Source organism: Mandrillus leucophaeus, unplaced genomic scaffold (genome assembly GCF_000951045.1).
Source record: "Mandrillus leucophaeus isolate KB7577 unplaced genomic scaffold, Mleu.le_1.0 Scaffold81, whole genome shotgun sequence".
NCBI lineage: Eukaryota > Metazoa > Chordata > Mammalia > Primates > Cercopithecidae > Mandrillus > Mandrillus leucophaeus.
The window spans coordinates 4,289,984-4,313,063 of record NW_012108808.1 but is presented as its reverse complement, the minus strand read 5'-3'; the positions used below and the strand labels follow the sequence as shown (position 1 = coordinate 4,313,063).

Genomic DNA, 23,080 nt, shown 5'->3' with positions numbered 1-23,080 from the left:
CAGGCATGAGCCACCGCGCCTGGCTATGGTTGACTATTTCTGATGGAAAAAAGAAGCTGTAATAAGTATACAATTTCTTCCTTTTGCATTCTTGCCACAATGCCAGTTCTTGAGTTATTTCTTTAATCATATTTTTTCACCTCCATTATACTTGGCATATAACTTTCAAATAAGATCTAAGAAATATTTCCAAAATTTTACCAAGCCTACTAATGCAGGGAGAAATTCGGGAGGGCACAAGAATGAGAATAGGGTAAATTAGAAATTATTTTCAATCTTCCTATGGCTCGACTAGAACAAGCATGTCAAGGGAGGAATAAAATATTTTTAAAACATAAGCCTAAAAAACATGTATTTCTTTAAACATGAATATTCCATACTTTAACAATCCTAATGTAATTTATATGGCATATGCCAAAGTAGACCTTTAATAAATGAGAGAGGGAAGAAAAGAATGGGAAGGAGGATGAAGGTTGAGGGACAGGAAGGAGGGATGAAAGAGTAACATTTAACAATAAAAAGTTTAAACAATGAAGTTCGCTGTGAAACATTTAAATTTATATTAGGAAGAAAATACAGTTATATTAAAAACAAAAGCCCATCTTTCAAGTTAATGCAGTATTCTATAAGAATCAATAATCTTAGAACTTGATCAGTGATCTTAAGTCTTGTGTAAGTTTTGAAAATAATGTAGAATCTTTTTGTGAATATCTTGGAAGTTCAAGATATAATTCCTTGTTGAATTTCATTCATAAGCTACAAATTTAATACATACCTTTGATAACATGTTGTGAATACACAGCTGTTAACGTAAATTATGCCAAGAATATTGTAAAAAGTTTTCTACAACAATGGAGTTTATTTTTAAAATCCCATTTTATTAGAAAGTATATAGGGTTTGAAAATTCAAGGCTTTTTTCTTTGATCTTTGACTTTGGCGTTGCATGTCAGTTTTAAGAAAAGAATATGATGGTAAAACCTGCCATAGTGGAAAAATAAAACAATGCATGGAGCTATTGGAAATTAACACCTAAAAGTGTCAGGTATGTATATTTTTTTATCACTTTTCCTTCTTTCATTTTATGCCACTATTAAGCTTTTTATTTCAATGAGTACATTGCTCTATGCTTATTTTATAAATTTGTATTCTTGTTCTTTCATTATAGTTTCCATTCTTTTTAAAATTGTTTCAATCATTTTAAAGTTATTTTAGAGGCTACTTAAGATTGTTCAATATCATGCAATACTTGGCCTTCTGTTTTTCTGTTTCTTGTACTATTGACTCTTACTATGGTTTGGATGTCTGTCCCCTCCAAATCTCATGCTGAAATGGGATTCCCAATGTTGGAGGTGGGGCCTGGCAGGAGGTGACTGGATCATGGGGGTGGATCCCTCATGAATAGTTTAGCACCATCCCCTTGGTGATAAGTAAGTTCTTGCTCAGTTAGTTCACATGAGATCTGGCTGTTTAAAAGTCTGGGACCTCCACCACTTCTCTCTCTTGCTCCTACTCTTGCTGTGTGATTCACCTTTTCCACCTTCGCCTTCGCCATGATTGTAGGCTTCCTAAGGCCTCACCAGGAGCAGATTCCAGTACTATACCTGTATACCATGCAGAACTGTGAGCCAATAAAACCTTTTTTTTTTTTTTTTTGAGACGGAGTCTCACTGTCGTCGCCCCGAGCTGGAGTGCAATGGCATGATCTCGGTCACTGCTGAGTAGCTGAGATTATAGGCGCCCACTGCCATGCCCAGCTAATTTTTGTATTTTCAGTAGAGATGGGGTTTCACCATGTTGGCCAGGCTGGTCTCAAACTCCTGACCACCCATCTCAGCCTCACAAAATGCTGGGATTACAGGTGTGAGGCACCATGCTTGGCCAATAAAACCTATTTCCTTTATGAATTACCCAGTCTCAGGAATCCCTTTATGCAAAAATGGCCTAACACAACTCTCCTCATGGTTATTTCTTCACATATTATTACCTTTATATAAGGCAATTTTTTTGCTTGCTTCTAAGAATTTTAATCATCCAGCTCTAAATTTCACATTTCTCAGCTTTTGGCTCCCTATCATATGATAGTGTAGTTTAGAGGTTTTAATTTTTTGCCTTCTTTATTCTTTTCACTCAAGTTCTAGGGAAAAGTGTACTCCTGTTTATCGCCTTGCTGGGCTAATAAACAGGGATTCTAAGGCCTTCCTTTAAAGAGAGGGCAGCTCCTTATCCAGCATTTCCATATGTTTGCATGGAGGGCTCCCATCCAGGTCATCCTAGTCCTGCATGGTATCAGAATTTGTCATTATCCGTTCTAAACAATATTCCTCACCCCACCTCCCTCTGTAAATATTAATAGAAGCAGCCTTGGTGTTTTGATTAAAGACTGTAAGTTATCACAACCAGTGGTGAGCATTACTTCTCTGTATGGTACAGAGCACTGGGTTCATATGCAGGCTTGGCCACTCACCAGCTCTCTAACCTTGGAAACTCACCTCACAGAACTCAGTTTAGTTATTTGCGATTTGGTAGTAACAATGAGGAATAAATGATATAGGTGTGTGAAGAGCTCCCTGTTAGTTATTCTGTACTCTATTCTTCAAACCCAAACTCCACTCCCCCACCACCTTTTTTGGTTTCTAATGCCTCCTGAAGATGGCTCAGAACTTCAGAATATTTAAAACCCTTTATATCGTGGGTATTGAGAAAGATCATTTGTATCTCTTGTCTCCTACCAGCATGCTATATTTTGGAAGCTAAACCTTTCCTCAGAGAATGACTCTTAAAAAGCCATGTTCCCAGCTCACCTTTGGCTTTGGATTTCCAGCCACTCTACATGTGAAAGTTACTGGCATTCCCTCAAAGATCTTGTAATGTTTCAGCTTCATCTCAAAGAATGGTGCCATTCCATTTTCCACAGACACATCTCCATACTGAACTTCATCACCTGATTCATCCACAGGAGACCTTTCTAGCCTATACTCTATTTCACTGATGAGTCTCTGTTCACAGCTGGAGACTTTGTATTCCTGTATCAAGGAAAGTTTAAGTTAGCAGACTCAATCCCTTCTCACAAAGTGTCAAGTCTATCCCTGCCCCCCAATAAGGACCTAGAAGACAGTGGTATTTTTACCATAGAGCTTAAAAACACAGTCTGAGCCCAATTCAATTGCATATGAAACAAAAAACATCTGGAAGTGAGTTTATATGGTATTGCAGATTGTCTTCAAGTCCTATCATCCAAAAAGAGCGGGGGAAGAAAGATCAATTTTTTTTCCTTCTTTTCTCTCAGGCAAGGGCAAAGAAGGGGAAGGAAAGAAAAAGGCAAAAGCAAAGCTATGTATTCCTAAACTGTTGATAACAATAAAATATAATGGAACGCTGATTTCCTTCTGTAGGGTAAAAGCTGATGCAGGGTGGTGCATCTCTCCAGAAGGCTAACAGCACATGTGGCAAACAGCTGCCATATTAATACAATTTTAGCAAAAGAATAATGGAAAAAATGGTACCATGTTTTGTTTTGTTTTGTTTTTTTCACCTATAACAATCCCTGCCTTGCAAGGGCCTCCTCCTCAGCTCTGCAGCTGCTAGGAACCCACCATCTTTAGAAGAAAAAATAGGACAGTCTAGTCAAAATTTGCCTAAAACACAAAAGCAAACAATCCATCAACATTCCTATGGTGATGAAGGTGGATCCTACAATTTCCTTGCCTATAAAGTGCAATAAAGGCCAGGTACAGTGGCTCATGCCTGTAATTCCCAAAACTTTGGAAGGCCAAGGTGGGAGGATTGCTTCAGGCCAGGAGTTTGAGACCAGCTTGGGCAACAAAGTGAGACCCCATCTCTACAAAAAATTAAAAAAAAAAAATAGCTGGGCATGGTGGTACATGCCTGTTGTCCCAGCAACTTGGGAGACTGAGGTGGGAGGACCGCTTGAGCCTGGGAAGTTGAGGTTGCAGTGGGCCGTGATTGTGCCACTGCACTCAAGCCTGGGCAAAAGAGTGAGACCCTGTCTCCAAAACGAAAAAGAAAAAGTGCAATGAAGACAAGGCAGTCTACGTAAAACATTCCCTATTTAATATTAAATGAAAGATGACTTTAACGATGTTTCCTCTTAAAGAAGTTACTCAGTGTTTAAAAAACAGTTTGTTGGTTTGAGGGAAGTACAACAGTATGAATAAAACTGCAAGAATTATACCACAAGTTGTTTTGCTTCATCTAATTGCTATCAAATTAATCACTTGAAGAATTAGCACATTTTTTCCCCATAGAAAGGTATAACAAATGAAAAACTTTTCTTGCTTTAATGTTCAGAGTATCCACTAATGACAGAATTAAATTCAAGTCGGAGGCCAGGCACTGTGGCTCATACCTGTATTCCCAGCACTTTGGGAAGCCAAGGCGGTTGGATCACCTGAGGTCAGAAGTTCGAGACCAGCCTGACCAACATGGTGAAACCCCATCTCTGCTAAAAATACAAAATTAGCCAGGCATATTGGTGTGCACCTGTAATCCCAGCTACTGGGAAGGCCGAGGCAGGAGAATCGCTTGAACCCAGGAGGCAGAGGTTGCAGTGAGCCGAGATCACACCATTGCACTTCAGCCTGGGCAACAAGAGCAAAACTCCATCTCAAAAATAAATAAATAAATAAATAAAAATAAATAAATAAATTCAAGCTGGTAAATACATGACAAGAAAACTCATGTTGCAGTAATTTTGCGTATCTGATATTAAATGAAATAGACACTGGTCATAGCATTTATAATTAATATATGACAGAAAAGATAGAAACACACGTAAAACAGGAAGAACAGAAGAAAATAGACACAGTGAAAGACTGGAAGAAGAAGAAAGGTGAAAAGCTTAACCTTTTGACCATCCAGAGGACTCCCTACAGAAGCATGAGGAGAATCAATGTCCTGTAATGGTAGAAAAAAACATGTGAAGACTAATAATAGAAATAATAAGAATGCAGCAAGATTTCCAATTTTTGTTAAGTGAAACTTTTGTGCTAGCAATAAGCATTTGGTAGTAACGGTACTGCTGTGAGTACTCACACAACCATTCTGCTTTTCACTTTCGGTACAGTACTCCATAAATCACATGAGATATTCAATACTTTATTTTAAATAGTCTTTGTGTTAGATGATTTTGCCCAACTGTAAGGTAATGTAAGTGTTGTGAGCACATTTAAAATAGACTAGGCTAACCTATGATGTTCAGTAGGTTAGGTGTATTAAATGCACTTTTTTTTTTTTTTTGAGATGGAGTCTCGCTCTGTCACCTGGCTGGAGTGCAGTGGCACGATCTTGGCTCACTGCAACCTCTGCCTCCCGGGTTCAAGCGATTCCTGTGTCTCAGCCTTCCGCGTAGCTGGGACTATAGGCGCACACCACCACACCTGGCTAATTTTTGTATTTTTAGTAGAGACAGGGTTTCACCATGTTGGTCAGGCTGGTCTCGAACTCCTGACCTCAGGTAATCCACCCGCCTTGGCCTCCCAAAGTGCTGGGATTACAGGCGTGAGCCACTGCGCCCGGCCTTAAATGCACTTTCAACTTATAGTATTTCCAACTTACAATGGGTTTATCAGGACATAACCCCATACTAAGTTAAAGAGAATCTGTATATATGTGAAAGAAGATAAACAGATAATATTTTCTGTTTTATTTTGACTAGATATTAAGGCTAAACAGTTGACCTTTGAACAACACAGGTTTGAACTGCATGGGTCCACTTATATATGGATTTTCTTCCTCTTCTGCAACCCCTGAGACAAGCAAGACCAACCCCTCGTCTTCTTCCTCCTCTTCAGACTACTCTAATTTAAGATGATGAGGATGAAGACCTTTATGATGACCCACCTTCCATTAATGAATTGTAAATGTAACTTCTATTCCTTAAGATGTTCTTCATAACATTTCTTTTTTCTAGCTTACTTAAAAGTACAGTCTATAATACATATAACATACAGAATATGTGTTAATAAACTCTTTGTTATCAGTAAGGCTTCCAGTCAACAGTAGGCTATTAGTTAAGTTTTTGAAGAGTCAGAAGTTGTATGTGTTTTTTTTTTGTTTTTGGAGATGAAGTCTCACTGTACCACCAGGTTGGAGTGCAGTGGCACAATCTCAGCTCACTGAAATCTCCACCTCCCGGGTTTAAGCAATTCTCCTGCCTCAGCCTCCCGAGTAGCTGGGACTACACGCATGCGCCACCACACCCGGCTAAGTTTTGTATTTTTAGTAGAGACGGGGTTTCACCATGTTGGCCAGGATGGTCTCCATCTCCTGACCTTGTGATCCGCCTGCCTCAGCCTCCCAAAGTGCTTCAATTACAGGCATGAGCCACTGCACCTGGCCATATGTGGGTTTTTAACAGTGCATGGGATTGGTCCCCCTAACTCCCGTGTTGTTCAAGGGCCAACTCTAATGGGAAGTATTCACTAGTTATTTCAAACAATGTCAGTGAAAATGTGTTTCTCCACACAAAATTATTTTGCAAAAAACATAGGATAGGAAAATGGAAAGGTACTGGAAAGGAGAATAATCAAGAAGAAGATAAAAAGAACAGGCATCACTGATGGAAGGAATTCTGTCAGTCACTTAACATAGTATGTGCTCAATAAAAATTAGCTGTGAGGTTGACTGATGATATTAATACTGCTTTTCTGTGACTTGCCCTCTACTTTCCACAGAATGAATCCCAAAAACAGTATCCATAAGGAAGATGGAAAAAGGCGACATAATAAATGTTACCCTAAGAAGTCCAGAGCAACATGGTGTACCTGATTAGCTGTTTCCTCTTCTGGCTCCTGAATATTAAAGACAGTTGCACTGTCAGCACCTAGTAGTCGGCGAGCCATTCTTTCTTCGTATGTTAACCTCTAAACAAAGTAAGTCCCAAAAAACACAAAATTAGCAAAATCACAAATATGTATTGCCCTATGAAAAAGAGTAAAAAACAACACATTTTAATGATTTTCTGTAACTGTTCTCTCTCCAGCTTCAGATACCTGCATATTTTCTTTTTCTTGCTTCAGCTGTTCTACCTTTTTACCTCCCTTTCTAGTACTAATGGCCTAATCCAGAGAGCCACCAATTGGTACAGCACAAATTTAAAGTGAGCCATAAGCGGTAAGGCAGAAACCACACAGAAAAGATTTGTCATGTCCTTAATGAAAAACATAGAAAAAAAGATATTAAAACAGCAAAATACAATTTAAAAGAAATGTTATTTTTATAGCCGTCCATCAGCTTCAGAACAGCCAAGTCATCTCTAATACTGACTGAGAGAAAAAAGAGAATGATACTCAAAGGAGAATAAACTGACTAAAAAGAAAAGAACGGGTATCACTAATGGAAATAATTCTATCAGTCATTTAACAGTATGTGCTCAGTAAACGTTAGCTAAAGGAAGATTTGGATGAGCTGGCAATGATGGGGTTCTCACCTCTAAGAGCATTTCCCAGGCTGCTGTGTAATGTAGGGGATTGGAGGCAATTATTATAATCCACAGAGAATGAGGTGCATGGCTGAATTAGCAACAGGATTATGCAAGACACTTGCCAAAGCTAACGGGCTCGGTTGACTTGACTCAGAAGCAGACTGCTTGCCCATCAGGCAAAGAAAGTGGTAGTGTTCTTGCATCTCACAGCTAGCACTTTGGAATTGGCCCAAACCATTTTACCTATGCCATTCTTATACATAAGAAATGCCAGCATTTTTGTGTGACTACTGAGGTGATACCTGCTCTTGAATACTCATTCTAAAGTGCCTTAGTCTTACAGGTCTGGAAGGAACTTTCAGACACCATCTGCCTCATCAGGGGTATTTTATAAGCAAGTATTTGATTAGAAATAGGAGAATAATTGGTAAGGCAGAATCTAAAAAATGTACAGAAATTATTCCAGATAAACTTCCAAACTTCTAAATATAAATGCAAATTTGATTGGAAGCTCTCTAATCAGGAAAATATGTTGGGTAAATTTATAATTTCCAGTAATTGCTGGTCTCAATCCCAGCTGAAACCGGGAAGTGAAACAAGTCAAATGCCAAATGACAGATAGTCCTGCAGTTCAAATTATTTCACTTAATAAAGAAAGGGCAGAGGACAAGAAGAGGCAGAGGTGGGAGTCTGAGTGCTGCATGAAGCATCTGAGTCCATTATGTTATTAAATTAATTTTCTTACACCTATTAAAAAAATCAGTGAATTCAGTTTTCAAAGAGAGTCTTAAATACCTGATCTCTTAAAAAGCTTTCTTAATCTTTTCATGGAGAATTGTAACACATCAAAGGCAGGCCTGAAGTGATTTCCACTCTGTCCCTCATAAGCAGAAATACCAATTTCATATCTATTCCTTCACCAGAATGCACCTGCTACCACTAGAAGCCAAATATACCTCACAGTTTTGTTTCTAAGTCACTATGCCATCTGGCTATAAAAGCCCTTGTCTACAGACACCAAAAATAAGAAAGAGAATAATATATAATAATAGGAAAAAGTTGGTTGAGAATCCCATTTTCTAAAAAGGGAAACCTTACTTGTCATTTTAAGCTCTCAAATGTGGATACCTGTGGAACTTACTGTGAATGTTATTCACTGCTAAACAGATGAATATAAATATACATACAATGTATATAATGTGGGTTGACCAATAGCTTATGGAAGTCTTACCTTAAGAGAATCTTAGTCCATAAGGAACACTGACATAAATAGCCAGAAAACAAAACAAAACAAAACAAAACAAAAACTGGAGTGATGCCTTACCTGGCTTGAATAAGTTCCCATATGTGTTTATTTTCATCTTTTAAAGCCTTTAGTTGACAGAGCCAGGGAAAAATTCCAGAGTATGTACATTTACACATGCAATCACTTATTTCAGGGAGAAAATATTTTCCTTTTGTGAAAATCTTCTATACTCAGGGAAATGAGTAACTAACACAAAACTTCATTCAAATTTTAATCTTTGTTAATCAGATTAAGATACCCTAATAACTAAAATCAGCACTCAGCACCCCTCCTCTGCTCTCCACCTTTCTATTCAAGTGTGGTCTGTTCTCACAGTTTTACTTATCAATGTTTGATAATTAAAATTCTCAGAAAACATAATTAGAGAGAGCTTTCTACTCTGAAAAAGTTGTGTGAAAGGGAGATTTTATACAAAAAGATCCTTTTTTTTGTACTTAAGAGCCAGGCAAATTTTTCCAGTGATAATTCCTTAATAAAGCTACAGAAGGTTCTTCTCCTTTACCTGGTATGTTTTATTTCCTAGATTTGCTTTTCCCATCCCCTTAAAATATTCTGGAAATAGTATTTTAAAAAGAAAAGAGTATTTTAAAAGAATAGCATCAATAAAAGAGATGGAAAAAGAAAACCAAAAAACTGATGAGGAAAGACTTAAATCCAGTGGAGAAAACATCTTATCTATATATTTTACCAAATCTATTTAGGTACTGTACAGTTCTGCAGCTGTAAAGTAATTATTTTTTCCTACAGTTTAGTTGTCTTGCTCTAGCAAACCAGAATAAGATTTTGGAACAGCCTTTACTCTTTCAGATGCTGAATCAATGTCTAGTAGTAGTCCAAGAGAAAAGAACAGAACTTCCCCAATGGTTTCTCTAGATTTTTTTTTGTGTGTATAAGCAGTATATACCATAGAAAACAAATTCTCTTTTTGATACTATATAAACCATTCCAAAGCACACCTTCTCCATCCCTCCCCAACCCTATCAGCCAGAATGGAATCCCTGTGTTCTTCTTTTTTTTTTTTTTTTAAATACCATTGGCATTGCTCATTTGTTCCACTCCCAACCAGATATCTGCCCTTCCTTCTTCCTTTCTTTCCCACTTACTCTCTTCATTCTTAGAAAGGTTTTATGCATAGGAGAAAGCAGTGAAGACTGAATAGAAGGAAGGCCTTTCGTTTTCTCTTTTGTCTCTGGATTCAAATGCTAATATTAAGAGAAATGTTGAGATTCAAGGGTAATAAAATAATGTGGCTGTGTGCAATGCCTCACGCCTGTAATTCCAGCACTTTGGGAGGCCAAGGCGGGCAGATAGCCTGAGCTCTGGAGTTTGAAACCAGCCTAGGCAACATAAGGAGACTCTGTCTCCACAAAAACAAAAAATTAGCCAGGCATGGTGGCATGTGCCTGTGGTTCCAGCTACCCAGGAGGTTGGGGTCTTAGGATTGTTTGAGCCTGGGAGGTCAAGGATGCAGTGAGCTGTGATAACACCATTGCACTCCAGCATGGGTGATGAAGTGTGACCCTGTCTCAAAAATAATAGTAATAATAATAATAATAATAATAATGTTGTGGACAAATATCAAGAGCCTAAGTCTTAGAAAAAGGAAGAAAGGTATGTGGGTAGCTAATATTCCAAGTCCGGGTCCCAAATCTATCAGTACCGGCTGGCCGTTGTTCAGGAGGTCCTCCTTGAAGCGAAGTTTTCGTTCCAGATCTTGAATAACAGCATCCTTTGTGCCTTGAATTTCCTCATCGGAGGCTATTCTAGCAGTTCTACTGGCCTTCTTTGGAAATCCTCTGCAGGACAAAAACACAAGGCAATATAGTTAGTCGCCAGGCATATAAATCCAAGTCAAACATTCAAGTCCAACAAAGACAGTGCAAGGTGTCAGCATGTCCTCCCACTCTTTTTTATGCTACATCTATTGCAACTATTATGGAAAGAACCATGAAAGCTGGTTCAGGTAACACTAATTAGATCCAGGTTTCAGAGAAGGTTCATATACATTAGGGGAGTATGCTTTAGTGGGTAGGCAGATGCCAAGGATGGCGAAGGCCTACATTTTAGTCTCAGCAAGGCGGCAGCATAAAATGAAAGAATGATGTGATTTGTAAGTAGACCTAGGTTTAAAATCTGACTCTATCTTGTATTAAGTTTGTGACCTTGGGCGAGTTTTAAAAAAATATATACCACATATGAATGTTGACAGGAAAATATATACCACATAAGAATGTTGAGAGGTTGAAAGTGAACGTATTTCTATCATACTTTTATTCAGTCTTCTAGTGCTTTGTAATAATTATTCAACAATAGTGCCTAGCCCATTTGAAATCAATATTAAGTTTGTTACCTTCCCTTCCATCCCCTTGCATCTGATTTGATTAGGATAGGCCAATGTTATTTGAGGTCTATTTTATACAAGAGGGCTCTGGGAGGTCTGCGGGTCCTGCTGTGCCTGGTGTCCCAAAGCCTCCTGAACTTCTGGCGAGCCCAGGGCTCTTAGGACAGGTGATATCTCACTGCCTTTTTCCTTCCAAAGGCAGCAACAATGACCTGAGCTGTGTGAACCAAGGGTCGTTGGTGCTGGATGCCTGGGGGGTACAGAATCACTTCTGTTGGTGCCTTAAGCAAGTTGCTTCCTATTTTTCTTCCTTTTCTCTCACAGGGCAGTGGACAAAAATTAATGAGAAACAGAATACTAAGCAATGGGGAAATGAATTGACCTATCGCTACCCATATCAACAAAGCTGAACTTCAAAAACAAAGTTCCAGTGGGAAAAAAGCAAGTGACAGAAGAATATATATGATATACTTGTATTTATAAACAGGCAAAAGCAAACCAGTCCCCTGCTACAGCAGTGGTTCTCAAAGTGTGGTCCCTGGACCAGCAGCATTAGCATGACCTGAAGTTGTTAGAAATGCAGATTTTTGGCATCACTCCAGACCTACTGAATCACAAATTCAGAGCTGGGGCCCAGCAATCTGTGTTTTAACAAGTTCTCTAGGTGATATATGCAAAAGTTTTAGAAAGAAATGGAGGCGGAGCATACATACATGGTAAAACCATGAAGAGAAGAGAATGATTGACTCAGAAATTCAGGGTAGCAGTTACCTCTCAGGGAGAGTAGTGGATGCAATTGGGGAGGGTCACATGGGGGCTTCAAAGGTACTAGAAATGGGTAAGAGTTTCATTTTATTAAAGTATACATATAAATTGTATATAGTTCCTTATTTATATTACATACTTCATGATAAGATATTTCTAAGTTTAAAAATTTTACTGCAGGCCGGGTGTGTGGCTCATGCCTGTATTCCCAGCACTTTGGGAGACCAAGGTGGGTGAATCCTCTGAGGCCAGGAGTTTGAGACCAGCTTGGCCAACACGGTGAAACCCTATCTCTACTAAAAATACAAAAATTAGCTGGATGTGGATTAGGTGGGTGCCTGTAGTCCCAGCTACTTGGGAGGCTGGGGTATGAGAATTGCTTGAACACTGGAGGCAGAGGTTGCAGTGAGCCGAGGTCGCACCACTGCACTCCAACCTGGGCGACAGAGCAAGACTCTGTCTAAAAATAAATAAATATTAAAAAAAATAAAACAAACAAGCAAAAAAACTTTACTGCCAAAGTGTCAAGGCACTGTGTGCCTCATGTCACTTCACTGATACAGTGGAAAGCACAAGTAAGGCTAAGGAACGTACCTAAACAGTGGGTTCACCATTTCACCCACCAGTGCTGGGAACAAAACAGCCACTAAGTATGCAGCAGAAACTCTGAGGATCCTGTAAAGACTCTGCCCCCATCCCTCCTAAGTCATGATGCCAGGCACTCCTGAGGCCTGTGCTCCTGGTCTTCCCAACAGCCGTTCTTTCCTCTTGGCCACTCCTCTTTGTTTCCTTGCTGAATTTTTCCTGATTTTGCTGGGTGTTCACCCTTCAATGTGCTTATAGAAACGTGATCCCCCTCCCCAAACTCAGGGGGTAATTAATGTACACCAATTTAAATGATCTCAATCCCCTGGAGAGTGATTAGCTTGGCCAAAGGCATGGGACATAGCCTGGGCCAATGAGAATGGGGGAGTGGCGGGGAATGAGAGGGTGGCGGTGCTCTAGTTAAAATTCTCTCATCTCTGAAAAGAAACAGAAGGAAGAAATGCCCCTTTTCTTTCACTGGATATCACTGTGTCAGAAATGCAATGTCAAAAGCGGCAGTGTTCACTCTATAACTGTAAGAGGAGAACCCAAATGTGCCAATGATGATAGACTGAAAAGACGGAGAGTACCTGGGCCTTGATAATGTTTTGGGGGCACTGTCTTAACCTACCACGGAACTGCTCTACCCCAGACTTGTTTCATAAGTCAGTAAACCCTGTAGATCGAATCTCCTTGTAGTTGAGTTTTCTGATACCTACAGTGGAAAATATGCTAACTGATTAAAACCTGCTGTTCTAGGTTTGTCCCTTTTAGTCATTTGCCCTGAAGTTCAAATAAGATAACACTAGACTTTACGAACTGATTTTGATATTTAGGGAGACCCTGAGACAGTAAGAACCACAGGAATTATTTATAACTTCGATTTCTAGTACCATGCAATCCTTTAACAAACACATACATAGCTTGCTAGTTTTCCTAAGCCTGGACCCTCCTCCTACTGCTTTACCTGGGGTTGTTATCATCAGTCTTCAGCCTAATGACTCCTTGGAAAGGATGTCCCTGACTAAGCCTGTCCCATTAGTTGTTTTCTTGATAGCATCTATCACTCTGCTATTGCTTTTTCATATTGTCTCTCCCTTACCATGGCTCCTTTGTTAATCACAGTGCTGTTAATAGACACTCAAATAATATTTCTGAAATGAGTGAATGGATGTACTGTCTATCTCTACTTCTGATTTCTCTCTCCCCTCCCCTCCTCAGTCAAGAAGACTTGTGCCAGAGCCATGTGAAATCAGACCATATGTAAAAAGTCAGCCTCAGGACAAGTACAAATTATACAATTTTAGATGTAAAGTTCTCTGCATTTGACTACAGCCTTACATCTGAGAACTAGAAGAGCTAGGTTCTGAAGTCATCTTAAAGGTAAACTGAAGACAGCGAGGTCTCTGTTACATCAGCAAGGACTGGGAACACACACGTTCCCATTATTACTGTAAGCCTGTGCGAGGTAAACCATTGCACAACTATGTGCTGACGAGCAGCCTTCGATGACAGAAGGCACCACTGTGTTTTTGCAGGTAGACTACACTGAGAGCTGTGTTCTCAGCACAAATGAGAAAGAAACAGGGGATGGGGGACCATTAAGGTCAGAACAGGTCATCTCAACAGAGGAGCAGAGAACTGGTTTTTAAAAGTCAGCCACAAGTTCCCTTGGACCAGAAAATATCTATCTGTTCACTGTAGAATAAGTCCTGTTCCTTGGGAAGCATTTCTCAGTATATTTGACTCTTAAAGGGACTTAGAACAACTGCTCTGGAACATTTCATAGAGTTGTCACCTTGGTTTGTGTCCCTGTCACAAGGGTAATTTATCCTTTCAAAGGGTACAATTACAATTAGTCTTTGGCTCAAGTAAACACCCTGATTATTCTTTTCTTTTCTTTTTTTTTTTTTTTTCACTCTGTTGCCTAGGCTGGAGTACAGTGGCACCATCTCGGCTCACTGCAACCTCTGCCTCCTGGGTTCAAGCAGTTCTCCTGCCTCAGCCTCCTGAGTAGCTAGGATTACAGGCACGTGCCACCACACCTGGCTAATTTTTGTACTTTTAGTAGAGACGGGGTTTCACCATGTTGTTCAGCCTGGTCTCGAACTCCTGACCTTGTGATCCACCCACCTCGGCCTCCCAAAGTGCTGGGATTACAGGCCTGAGCTACAACACCTGGCCTCTATCTTTTAACAAGTCAATTCCCTCAACATATCAAGATTTCCAGTGTTAAGGGCAGTTACTTAATTCCTAATTTCCCACAATGTTAAAGAAATTTTCCTCTTTACTTACAGAATTTAAGGTACTCATATTTTCTTGGTTCTAAACAATTAGCACAGAAATAAAAATCAATCAACTGAAATATGCTTTTTTCTTTTTATAGACTGGGTTTCACTCTGTCACCCAGGCTAGAATGCAGTGGTGTGATCACAGCTCCCTGCAGCCTTCACATCCTAGGAGACTCAAGCAATCCTTCTGCCTCATCCTCCAAGTGGCTGGGACCAGAAGTGCATACCACTATGCCTGGCTAAATTTCCATTTCTTGTAGGGACAGGTTCTCCCCTATGTTGCCCAGGCTGGTCTCAAACTCCTGGGCTCAAGTGATCTTCCTGCTTTGGCCTTTCAAAGAGCTGGAATTATAGGCATGAGCCACTGTTCCTAGCTGAAAGATATTTTTAAATGTCCAATAGTGATTAGACAAATATTTATAGAGCATCTAGCAGAGCACAGTGCTAGGCCAATACATCAATACAAGCCCTGTTAAGCCTAGAAAAAAAGAGTTGGTTTCTAAGGTAAGTGATTGTTAATGCCTGATGACATCAGGGAATTCTATGTATGAAGATTTTATGCATAAAAACGAAAATATATTTAAAAAACCCAAAAGCTTCATCATGATAGTCTGAACACTAATAGTTTTTGCTTCTTAGTACATTTAATTCAAGTTAGTATATTGAATAACTGTAACATTAATTACTTATATCTTCCTTTACTGATCTTTCTTATCTGTTTTTCCACAAAGAAAAATGAGAGAAAATTAGAATTTGGACTAATTTATATGTTTGTACATACATACATAAGTGGTGATGGGAACTGTAGGTTCTTTACCCAAATAGTTAGGTCCTGAAAGAGGACAATTTATAGCAATGATGACACATGCATTATTTACATTATTTGGTGCCTTGTAGATAGCATGTACAAATACTTGCCTCCATAGTTGGAATGATCATCACAATCTGCTACACAGTTTATATTGCATTCATCCTTGAAGGCTATGAAAATTAGATTCTGAACCTAGAGTTTGCTGTTAGGCCACCTCTGCCTCCTACTAAAATGAATGTGTCCAGCCTATCAAAGATTCTCTTCAACAAGCATGAGCTCCATGACATACTGCATTGCAAATCTGACTTTCTGCAAATGTACGTGGCTGGAGATACGCCAATCTTAGCAGTCAGTACTTGAAATTGAAACTTGAGGGGGAATAAGAAAAGATTCCAGTGGGCACTTATTTACAATGATTAATATTTGAACATTTTTAATTACAAAATGGCAGTTTCATAGAGGCTATATGGTTTAAAAATACAGAGTACTTCATGACTTTTTGTGTCATCCTTGCACAGAGGCCATGCTAATCTTCTCTGTATCATTCCAATTTTAGTATTCACACTGCCAAAGTGAGCACTCAACATTATTTAAGTGAGATAGCAAAGACCTCCCAAATCCTAAAGGATGGTCCTTGATCACAGAGGCTGATAACCAAGTTGGGGAATAAGTTAAGGAACAAACCATGTGGAACCAATTCTAGATGCAACTGGAATAAAAAAGAAACAGAAAACAGTGCCGGCTAGAATGACTGCAGAAAGCTCCATGAAAGAGGCAAGTTCTAAGCCCTTGAAAGATGATAAGGATGTAGACAAGTAGAATGGAGAAGAAGAAGAAATTCAGAGACAGCAGGAATAAAGAAACAGATGTGAGAACCTGCTTTTTTGTTTTGTTTTGTTTTAACCACTTAAAAGCTGTGTCGTTTGGGCTAGTGACCTGATGACCATATGTTTCAGTTTCCTCCTTTGTAAAATGTGGGTATTAACAGCTTGTATCTCATAGGATCACTGGGTAAACTACATGAGCCAATGTGTACTAAACACTTAGAACAGCGCCTGGTGTAGTAAGAGTGGATCTGAAATATCAGTGGATCAGAAAATATTCAGCATGGAAGTGAGTCAAAGAGACGAGATTGGCTGAGAGAAACAGAATGGAAGAGGGGAAGGAGTTTAAAAAGATACCAAAAATTCTTGACCAGAATTTCCATGAATGTGCAGATAACCCTTACTGATTGCCTTCTCAGTGTTCAACTCTGTTCTAGGTGCTAGAAATATAATGTTGAACTAGGTCACGGTAGTTAGAAAAACTGCATTTTTATGGTGGCTATGGCAGAAAGAGATAAGAGAAAAAAAAATGGAAGGCAAGACATATCAGGAGGTGGTAAACGCAATGAAACGGCAGAAGTATGAGTAGATGACTGTATCAGACAGTGTGGTCCATCAGAATTCTGAGGTTGACTCTACAGTGGTGGCCTAAACCATAGGAAGTGGCTGGCTACGTGAGACCTACAGGGAGAGCATGGCAGTGCAGAGGTCCTGTGACCAGAACCAGCCTGGCAGGGCCAACAGATGGGCACTGTGAATGAGGAAAGAGGTATAGAATACAGTTTTCTCACACTTATTCTAATACGGAACCTCTTCTCTTTTTCGGAGCATCTCACTGGACTAATGTAATTCAGAAGCACTTTACGAAATTATGTTAAACACTGAGGACAGGGTTTAGGGGTAGCATGCAAGGTGAGAGTTAGAAATAAAAGTGACGTATTTTGAAAGGGGAGGCATGAGGAAAGAAAAGCAATTATAAGTTTTAAGGCAAAAATTTGGCAACTGAGTTTGTTTTCCTATAAAACTAATGCTATGTTAGAGTTTGTAAGATGGTTGTAGTTCTGCTCCCTGAAGTGGCACCTTCCTTTGATAAATGATGAGTAGCAACTCATTAGGAAATAAAAAGAGTGGTGACAAAGAGATAATCTCCTTTTTTTGATGGTTTGTGCAATTAAAAAAATAAAGTAAAGTAGTATTCAAAGTTAGTAGTTACCAAAACCAGAACTCTTCACAAAAATCCATACTCAGAGGCAAACCTTAACCAATAAAGCAATTCGTAACAGGCCTCCCGGACTAAATACTTCATTGTATACACACTCAGCCCAACTGTACAAAAAACATTACTGATCTGTTTACTCTGGCTTTAACAGTAAGTCATTTGTCATTTAAAAATAATATTCGTGTGGTTATGATAAAAACATCTCAAACATATACACAAGCATCTGGAAGGTAAAGTCTTCCAGATTCAATCACCACCAAATCCCAAGTGGTCTCTTTTTTTGGCTACTGAATAGTCTTGAAAGCATCCTTCTCTTGATATGCTATTGTAGGTCAATTCCGGGAGTAGATTTCAGAAACTCAAATTTCCAGAGCACAATATTGATGTAAGAGATAGGGTACCAGAATCAACCAGAGAATTTAACTATTACAAGTCCTGTTATTCTACTTTTCTCACATTCAGTGAAATCTGATGGTAACTAAATTCCACAACATTTCAGAGGGGCAAATTCATTAACATGTTGGCATTTAAATATCACTTATATTCAAGAATATAATGCATTAATTAATATATAAAAGAGCCCAAGATATACAAACTGAGTTTTTGTATGTCAATTCTATTTTCCTTTTACTGAATTTTATGGTAAAGCAAAGGCTGCTAAAGTACAAAAAATAGGTACCTTAAGCTCATATTTAAAGGAAAATAGATAACTTTATTCTAATATCAAATTCTCCTCACATTGTATTTTGGGTTCTTTAAAAAAGAAAATGACAAAGGCACATGGGTTTTTTTTTTTTGAGACAGAGTTTTGCTCTGTCACCAGGCTGGAGTGCAGTGGCGCAATCTCAGCTCACTGCAATCTCCGCCCCCCAGGTTCAAGCAATTCTCCTGCCTCAGCCCTCCGGAGTAGCTGGGACTACAGGTGCCCACCACCATGTCCGGCTAATTGTTTGTATTTTAGTAGAGACAGGGTTTCACCATGTTGGCCAGGATAATCTCCATCTCCTGACCTCGTGATCCACTGGCCTCAGGTTACTTCTGTTCATTCATTCTGTACAACTTGGTACACAGCCGTACAGGTCTGATTTTGAGCTACCCCGGGGCAGAGACATTTCAACAGAATAACCCAGTAGCAGCGGATCCTGGAGGCCTCACCTACTAATTTGTTGGTAAATACTTGCCCAGGATTGGATACAACTTGATAAGATACTGGACTCTAATGAGCCCATAATAACACCTCCAACCCCTTCAGGTCAGAGAATGAAAAGCCCCCCGCTATCTGTTTCCCCCAAAATAGGAGAAAGATAGGTATAGTGAGATGTCTGCAAAGTACGTTGCAGCTTGTATCTGTTGGATTCTTTTTCACTGGTTACTATCTAACCACGGTCTTGACTTGAAAACTGTTCAAAATGCCCTGTGTCATGAATCTTAAAGTACAACTAAATTTGTTAACAAAGTTTTCCTTGACTCAGGGGATTCTGATATGCTGCTTCTACAACAGTTTTCTTTAATCAAGAAATGTTAGAGTTATTTGAGATGAACCTAAGTCATGCTATTCTCTCCTTGCTCAGGCATTTTTTCCAGAACCCTGGGAAATCCCGTCACCTCTTGAGTAACAATGATGACAGTGTCCCCACCTACCTGCTTCCTATCAGGGAGAAAGAGAGGGACAATGAGATAATGTCCATAAGGAGCTGTGGGCCTATATAATAAAAGCTCTCATTAGTACATCTGTATAAAAGCTCTTATTGACACATGCTCTTGTGACAAAGATGGGGCAACATTTCAAACCAAAGCCCTGCTTATATAAAAGAGGCAGTTAAGAACATACAACATTGTGGCTCCGTGGCTATGTGGCACTCCCTTATGAGCACAGATTCCAAGAATGTGAAGATGGCAAATGAAACAGTGCCAGTCTGGTTCCAGAGATGGGTCTGATCTGATTCACCCTTCAGACTTAGTACAGCTGCTCAGAGACCAGCAGAGGCAGTACTGCCACACTATGCCTGTCGGCACTGCCAAATCTTCTGGGTTTCTTCCATCTCTTAGGGCTGATTTACTATGTGGAGAAACATGGTTACAGCAATGGAGGCTGTAACACCAACTTACCAGCAATAGTGAGGGGAGTAGAATATATTAATTTTATAAAAGTACAAACAGATTTCTCTCTAAGGCATGCTCTCCTTACTACCTCCATCTAAAAGGGTTTATCAACTTAGTATTTGTATCTGTCGACAGCTTTGAGCAGGGCAATATTTTCTTTGCCAGTGACCCCAGTAAATTTGGAGAAGATGCAGCATAAAGGAAGAAAGGCATTTGAGGAACTGTATGTATAGAAGTTCCCCAGACCGCAGTCAACCTCTCTCCAGCTCACAACAACAGCATGCAGCTGGTTGACTGCTGTCTGGGGAACTTCTATACATACAGTTCCTCAAACGCCTTTCTTCCTTTATGCTGCATCTTCCCCAAATTTACTGTCCTTTGCCTCGACTTTGTGGTTTATCACTGACATCCATGACCTTTGTTCCCTGCTTTGACCTCTGCTACACAAACATATGAGAAACAGAACCTATCTCCACCGACTGTTTAGAAACTTAGTACTTACTAACCTTCCTGTCTACAGTTTAAATAAGAACAATGCAAAACAAACAGAATAAAACAGCAAGTATGCAAGTGATGATTAAGAAAACTAAGAGGGGCTGGGCACGGTGGCTCATGCCTGTAATCCCAGCACTTTGAGAGGCCGATGTGGGCAGATCACCTGAGGTCAGGAGTTTGAGACCAGCCTGGCCATCATGGTGAAACCTCATCTCTACTGAAAATACAAAAACTAGCTGGGCGTGGTGGCTCACACCTATAATCCCAGCTATTTAGGTGGCTGAGGCATGAATTGTTGGAACCCAGAGGCGGAGGCTGCAGTGAGCTGCAATCGCACCACTGCATTCCAGTCTGGACAACAGAACAAGACTGTCTCAAACAAACAAACAAAAAAAAAAAAAGAAAGAAAACTAAGATATTGGAAATTTATATTTAACATTTTGGTAAAACAAGGCAGGTTAAAAAAACCTAATGAATTTCTACTTCATTGCATTATATGTAATCAATCTACTTGTTGGTACTTGATACATATGGCAAAACCATCCAGCTAAAGAAATAACACTTATAAATGAAACTGAATATATACATCTTACGATAACTTGGCAGTTCCTGCAAGTTCCAGGATGCCAAAGCCATGGTAGCCCTGATAGGGACACTCAGTCTTTAGCAAATTATTTGGATTATTATGATAAACAAAAATAGTAACATTTTTGTTTTTAATTCAGAATGCAAATGACAGATCCCATAGTATGCCAGAGGAAAAACATGTTTCAAAAGACATATGTATCAAACCAAAATAATGAATTCTTCAAGTGTGTGTGATTTAGCAACAGGAAAATTCCTTGAGGACAAAACGGTAACCACATAATAATGGCTTACTGGGCTGGCACTGAGCTAAAAATCTGTAGTCTGGTATTTCTACTTCGATGTCACAGCACTTACCTATCTTTGGGTACAGTTTTCCATGGCCACAAAATCAGCATGACTTCTCCATTAATTTTTTTAAAATGGCAGGAACGACTGGACTCTTGTGGTAACAATTATAAGCTATTTTGACTCCATAAAATGAGTCACTTTGAAAGATGGTGACAAGAAGCAAGTGCTCCTGTTACTTGAAGTAAGCCCTTAAAACTGCTTAAGGTTTCAAAGTCACTGATCAGCACAAACTGCTGTTTCTACTAAAAATGATAAATGGCACAATCATTACCACCTTTGCCAAAGTAATCTTGGATCAAATTCTTTATGAGAAATATTAGAACAGATTATTTACAGTACTCCTCTTCCTGGGAAGCAAGACTTGGTATCCTTTTAATGAGAGAGGAGGAAAAGGTGTCATGCAACAAACTCTAGTTCTTTGGGTCTCTCTAATAGCTTCTTTGTACCAAGATAATACACTTCCTTTTCTAACAGCTAAATTAAAGCTCAAAGAGAAAAAGCAGGGGAGAAAGACAAAGGTTCTCCTCAGACAAGTTGACTGACAACTTTTAACAGAAGTCCATTATCACATCATTACTATATTTGGCTCCTTTATTGGACTTGTTTCTTTACATAATCATTTCACTGTGTTTCGTCCAGTAAGGATTTGAGAAGAAGGCAGATTTCAAATTCATGTAATCAACATTTAGGAAGTGCCCAAAAAAAGCAGCAGTGCTAACTGAAGCTGCCTGGTACACCTCGTCGAGGCCCGACATAGAAATGCTGGCCTTTAAGGTGGCAAAAGTATATCCTAGCAATGGAACACTTTTATAGATGAATGAAAATAACTTGAATTCTAAGATCTTCTCCTGTTTACTCTTTAGTAGAGTTTCCTTCTTTTTCTCTCTGAACAATAGTATGCTTCTGGCAAACTCTGAAGCAGGATTTCAGCAGGAACAGTTGAGATATGGGTGCTGGCTTAACCTTTGCGAGCACTCACTCATTTCTGAAGTCTTCAGTAAACTGAGTAAGTGCTAGCTTTTACTCATTTTACTCTTCAACCAAACATACCAAACACCTGTACTGTATTTCTTTTGAGGAGTTTACTGTACTTCTGTGGTCGTTATTTATCCTCAAAGATTTCCCATTTTAAAGACCTCATAGGGCTGCCACATCATCACTGTGAGGTAAGGAGAGACATATTAGATCACCTGCAAGCAGAAACAGACAGAGGTGGCAGGTGATGGATCTCGAGATCACAGGCCAGGGACAAAACTGCATCATCATTTCTCCACTAGGTTGCATACACCCTCATTTATCTACGTTCCAGTCAATCACTAGATTCACACAAAGGCTTATTTCTTAAATCTGTTAATTTAGGTTTTTCAAAAACACTAAGTGTATACTTAATAACCAAACTCCTTCGCACCCATTGTAATGCTGGCATGAAATATTATAATAAAACACATAGTTTGGTGGTGAGAGCATGGATTCCTGTCTCAGTTTAGTGGCTATGTGACCCAGGGCAATTTATTCAACTCCTAGACTCCTCGGTAGTTTAACTGGGGCGATGCTACCTCTTAGGAATGTAGTATGGACTGAAATAGTATACGTGAGTTGCTTAGCACAGTGCTCGATAAACGGTAGCTAAGCCCCTCCCTCCGTCATAATTATTAAGAGAGCACTGCATAGAGTTTGAATAGTTCCTCATGAGAATCTCGTATTAGTTAAGACGAAAAAGTTCTGATTTTGATCATGTCAAGTGGCCACGCAAGAATCACTGAGTCAAATTGCCGTTAAGAATTTTTACATCGCATGGAGGGAAATGTGTGAAATGTTACTGAGGTGCTCTGCGTTGCAGGCTGATGGGCGCGCGTGTATGGGGATGTGGGAGCCCCAGGGCGACCCGAGGCGGAGAGGCAGGGACCAGAGGCCTGCGGCTGTTACTCACGCGGGGGTGACACCCTTGGGCAGCCCCAGGGC

At 39.6% G+C, this 23,080-nt stretch overlaps 1 protein-coding gene across 2 annotated transcripts in view; it reads right to left on the bottom strand.

Moving 5' to 3' along the window:
- The window catches only part of PALLD (palladin, cytoskeletal associated protein), a 446,787-nt gene that overhangs the window by 26,516 nt on the left and 397,191 nt on the right, over positions 1-23,080 (bottom strand). Inside the window, exons 13-16 of one of the 2 annotated variants that reach the window (XM_011967795.1) lie at positions 10,409-10,544; positions 6,784-6,882; positions 4,865-4,915; positions 2,803-3,024 (exon numbers count right to left, since the gene is read on the bottom strand). In XM_011967795.1, coding sequence (XP_011823185.1) covers positions 2,803-3,024; positions 4,865-4,915; positions 6,784-6,882; positions 10,409-10,544 — 508 coding nt within the window. The remainder of the gene's footprint in view (positions 1-2,802; positions 3,025-4,864; positions 4,916-6,783; positions 6,883-10,408; positions 10,545-23,080) is intronic. The other variant, XM_011967796.1, reaches the window with a different exon arrangement.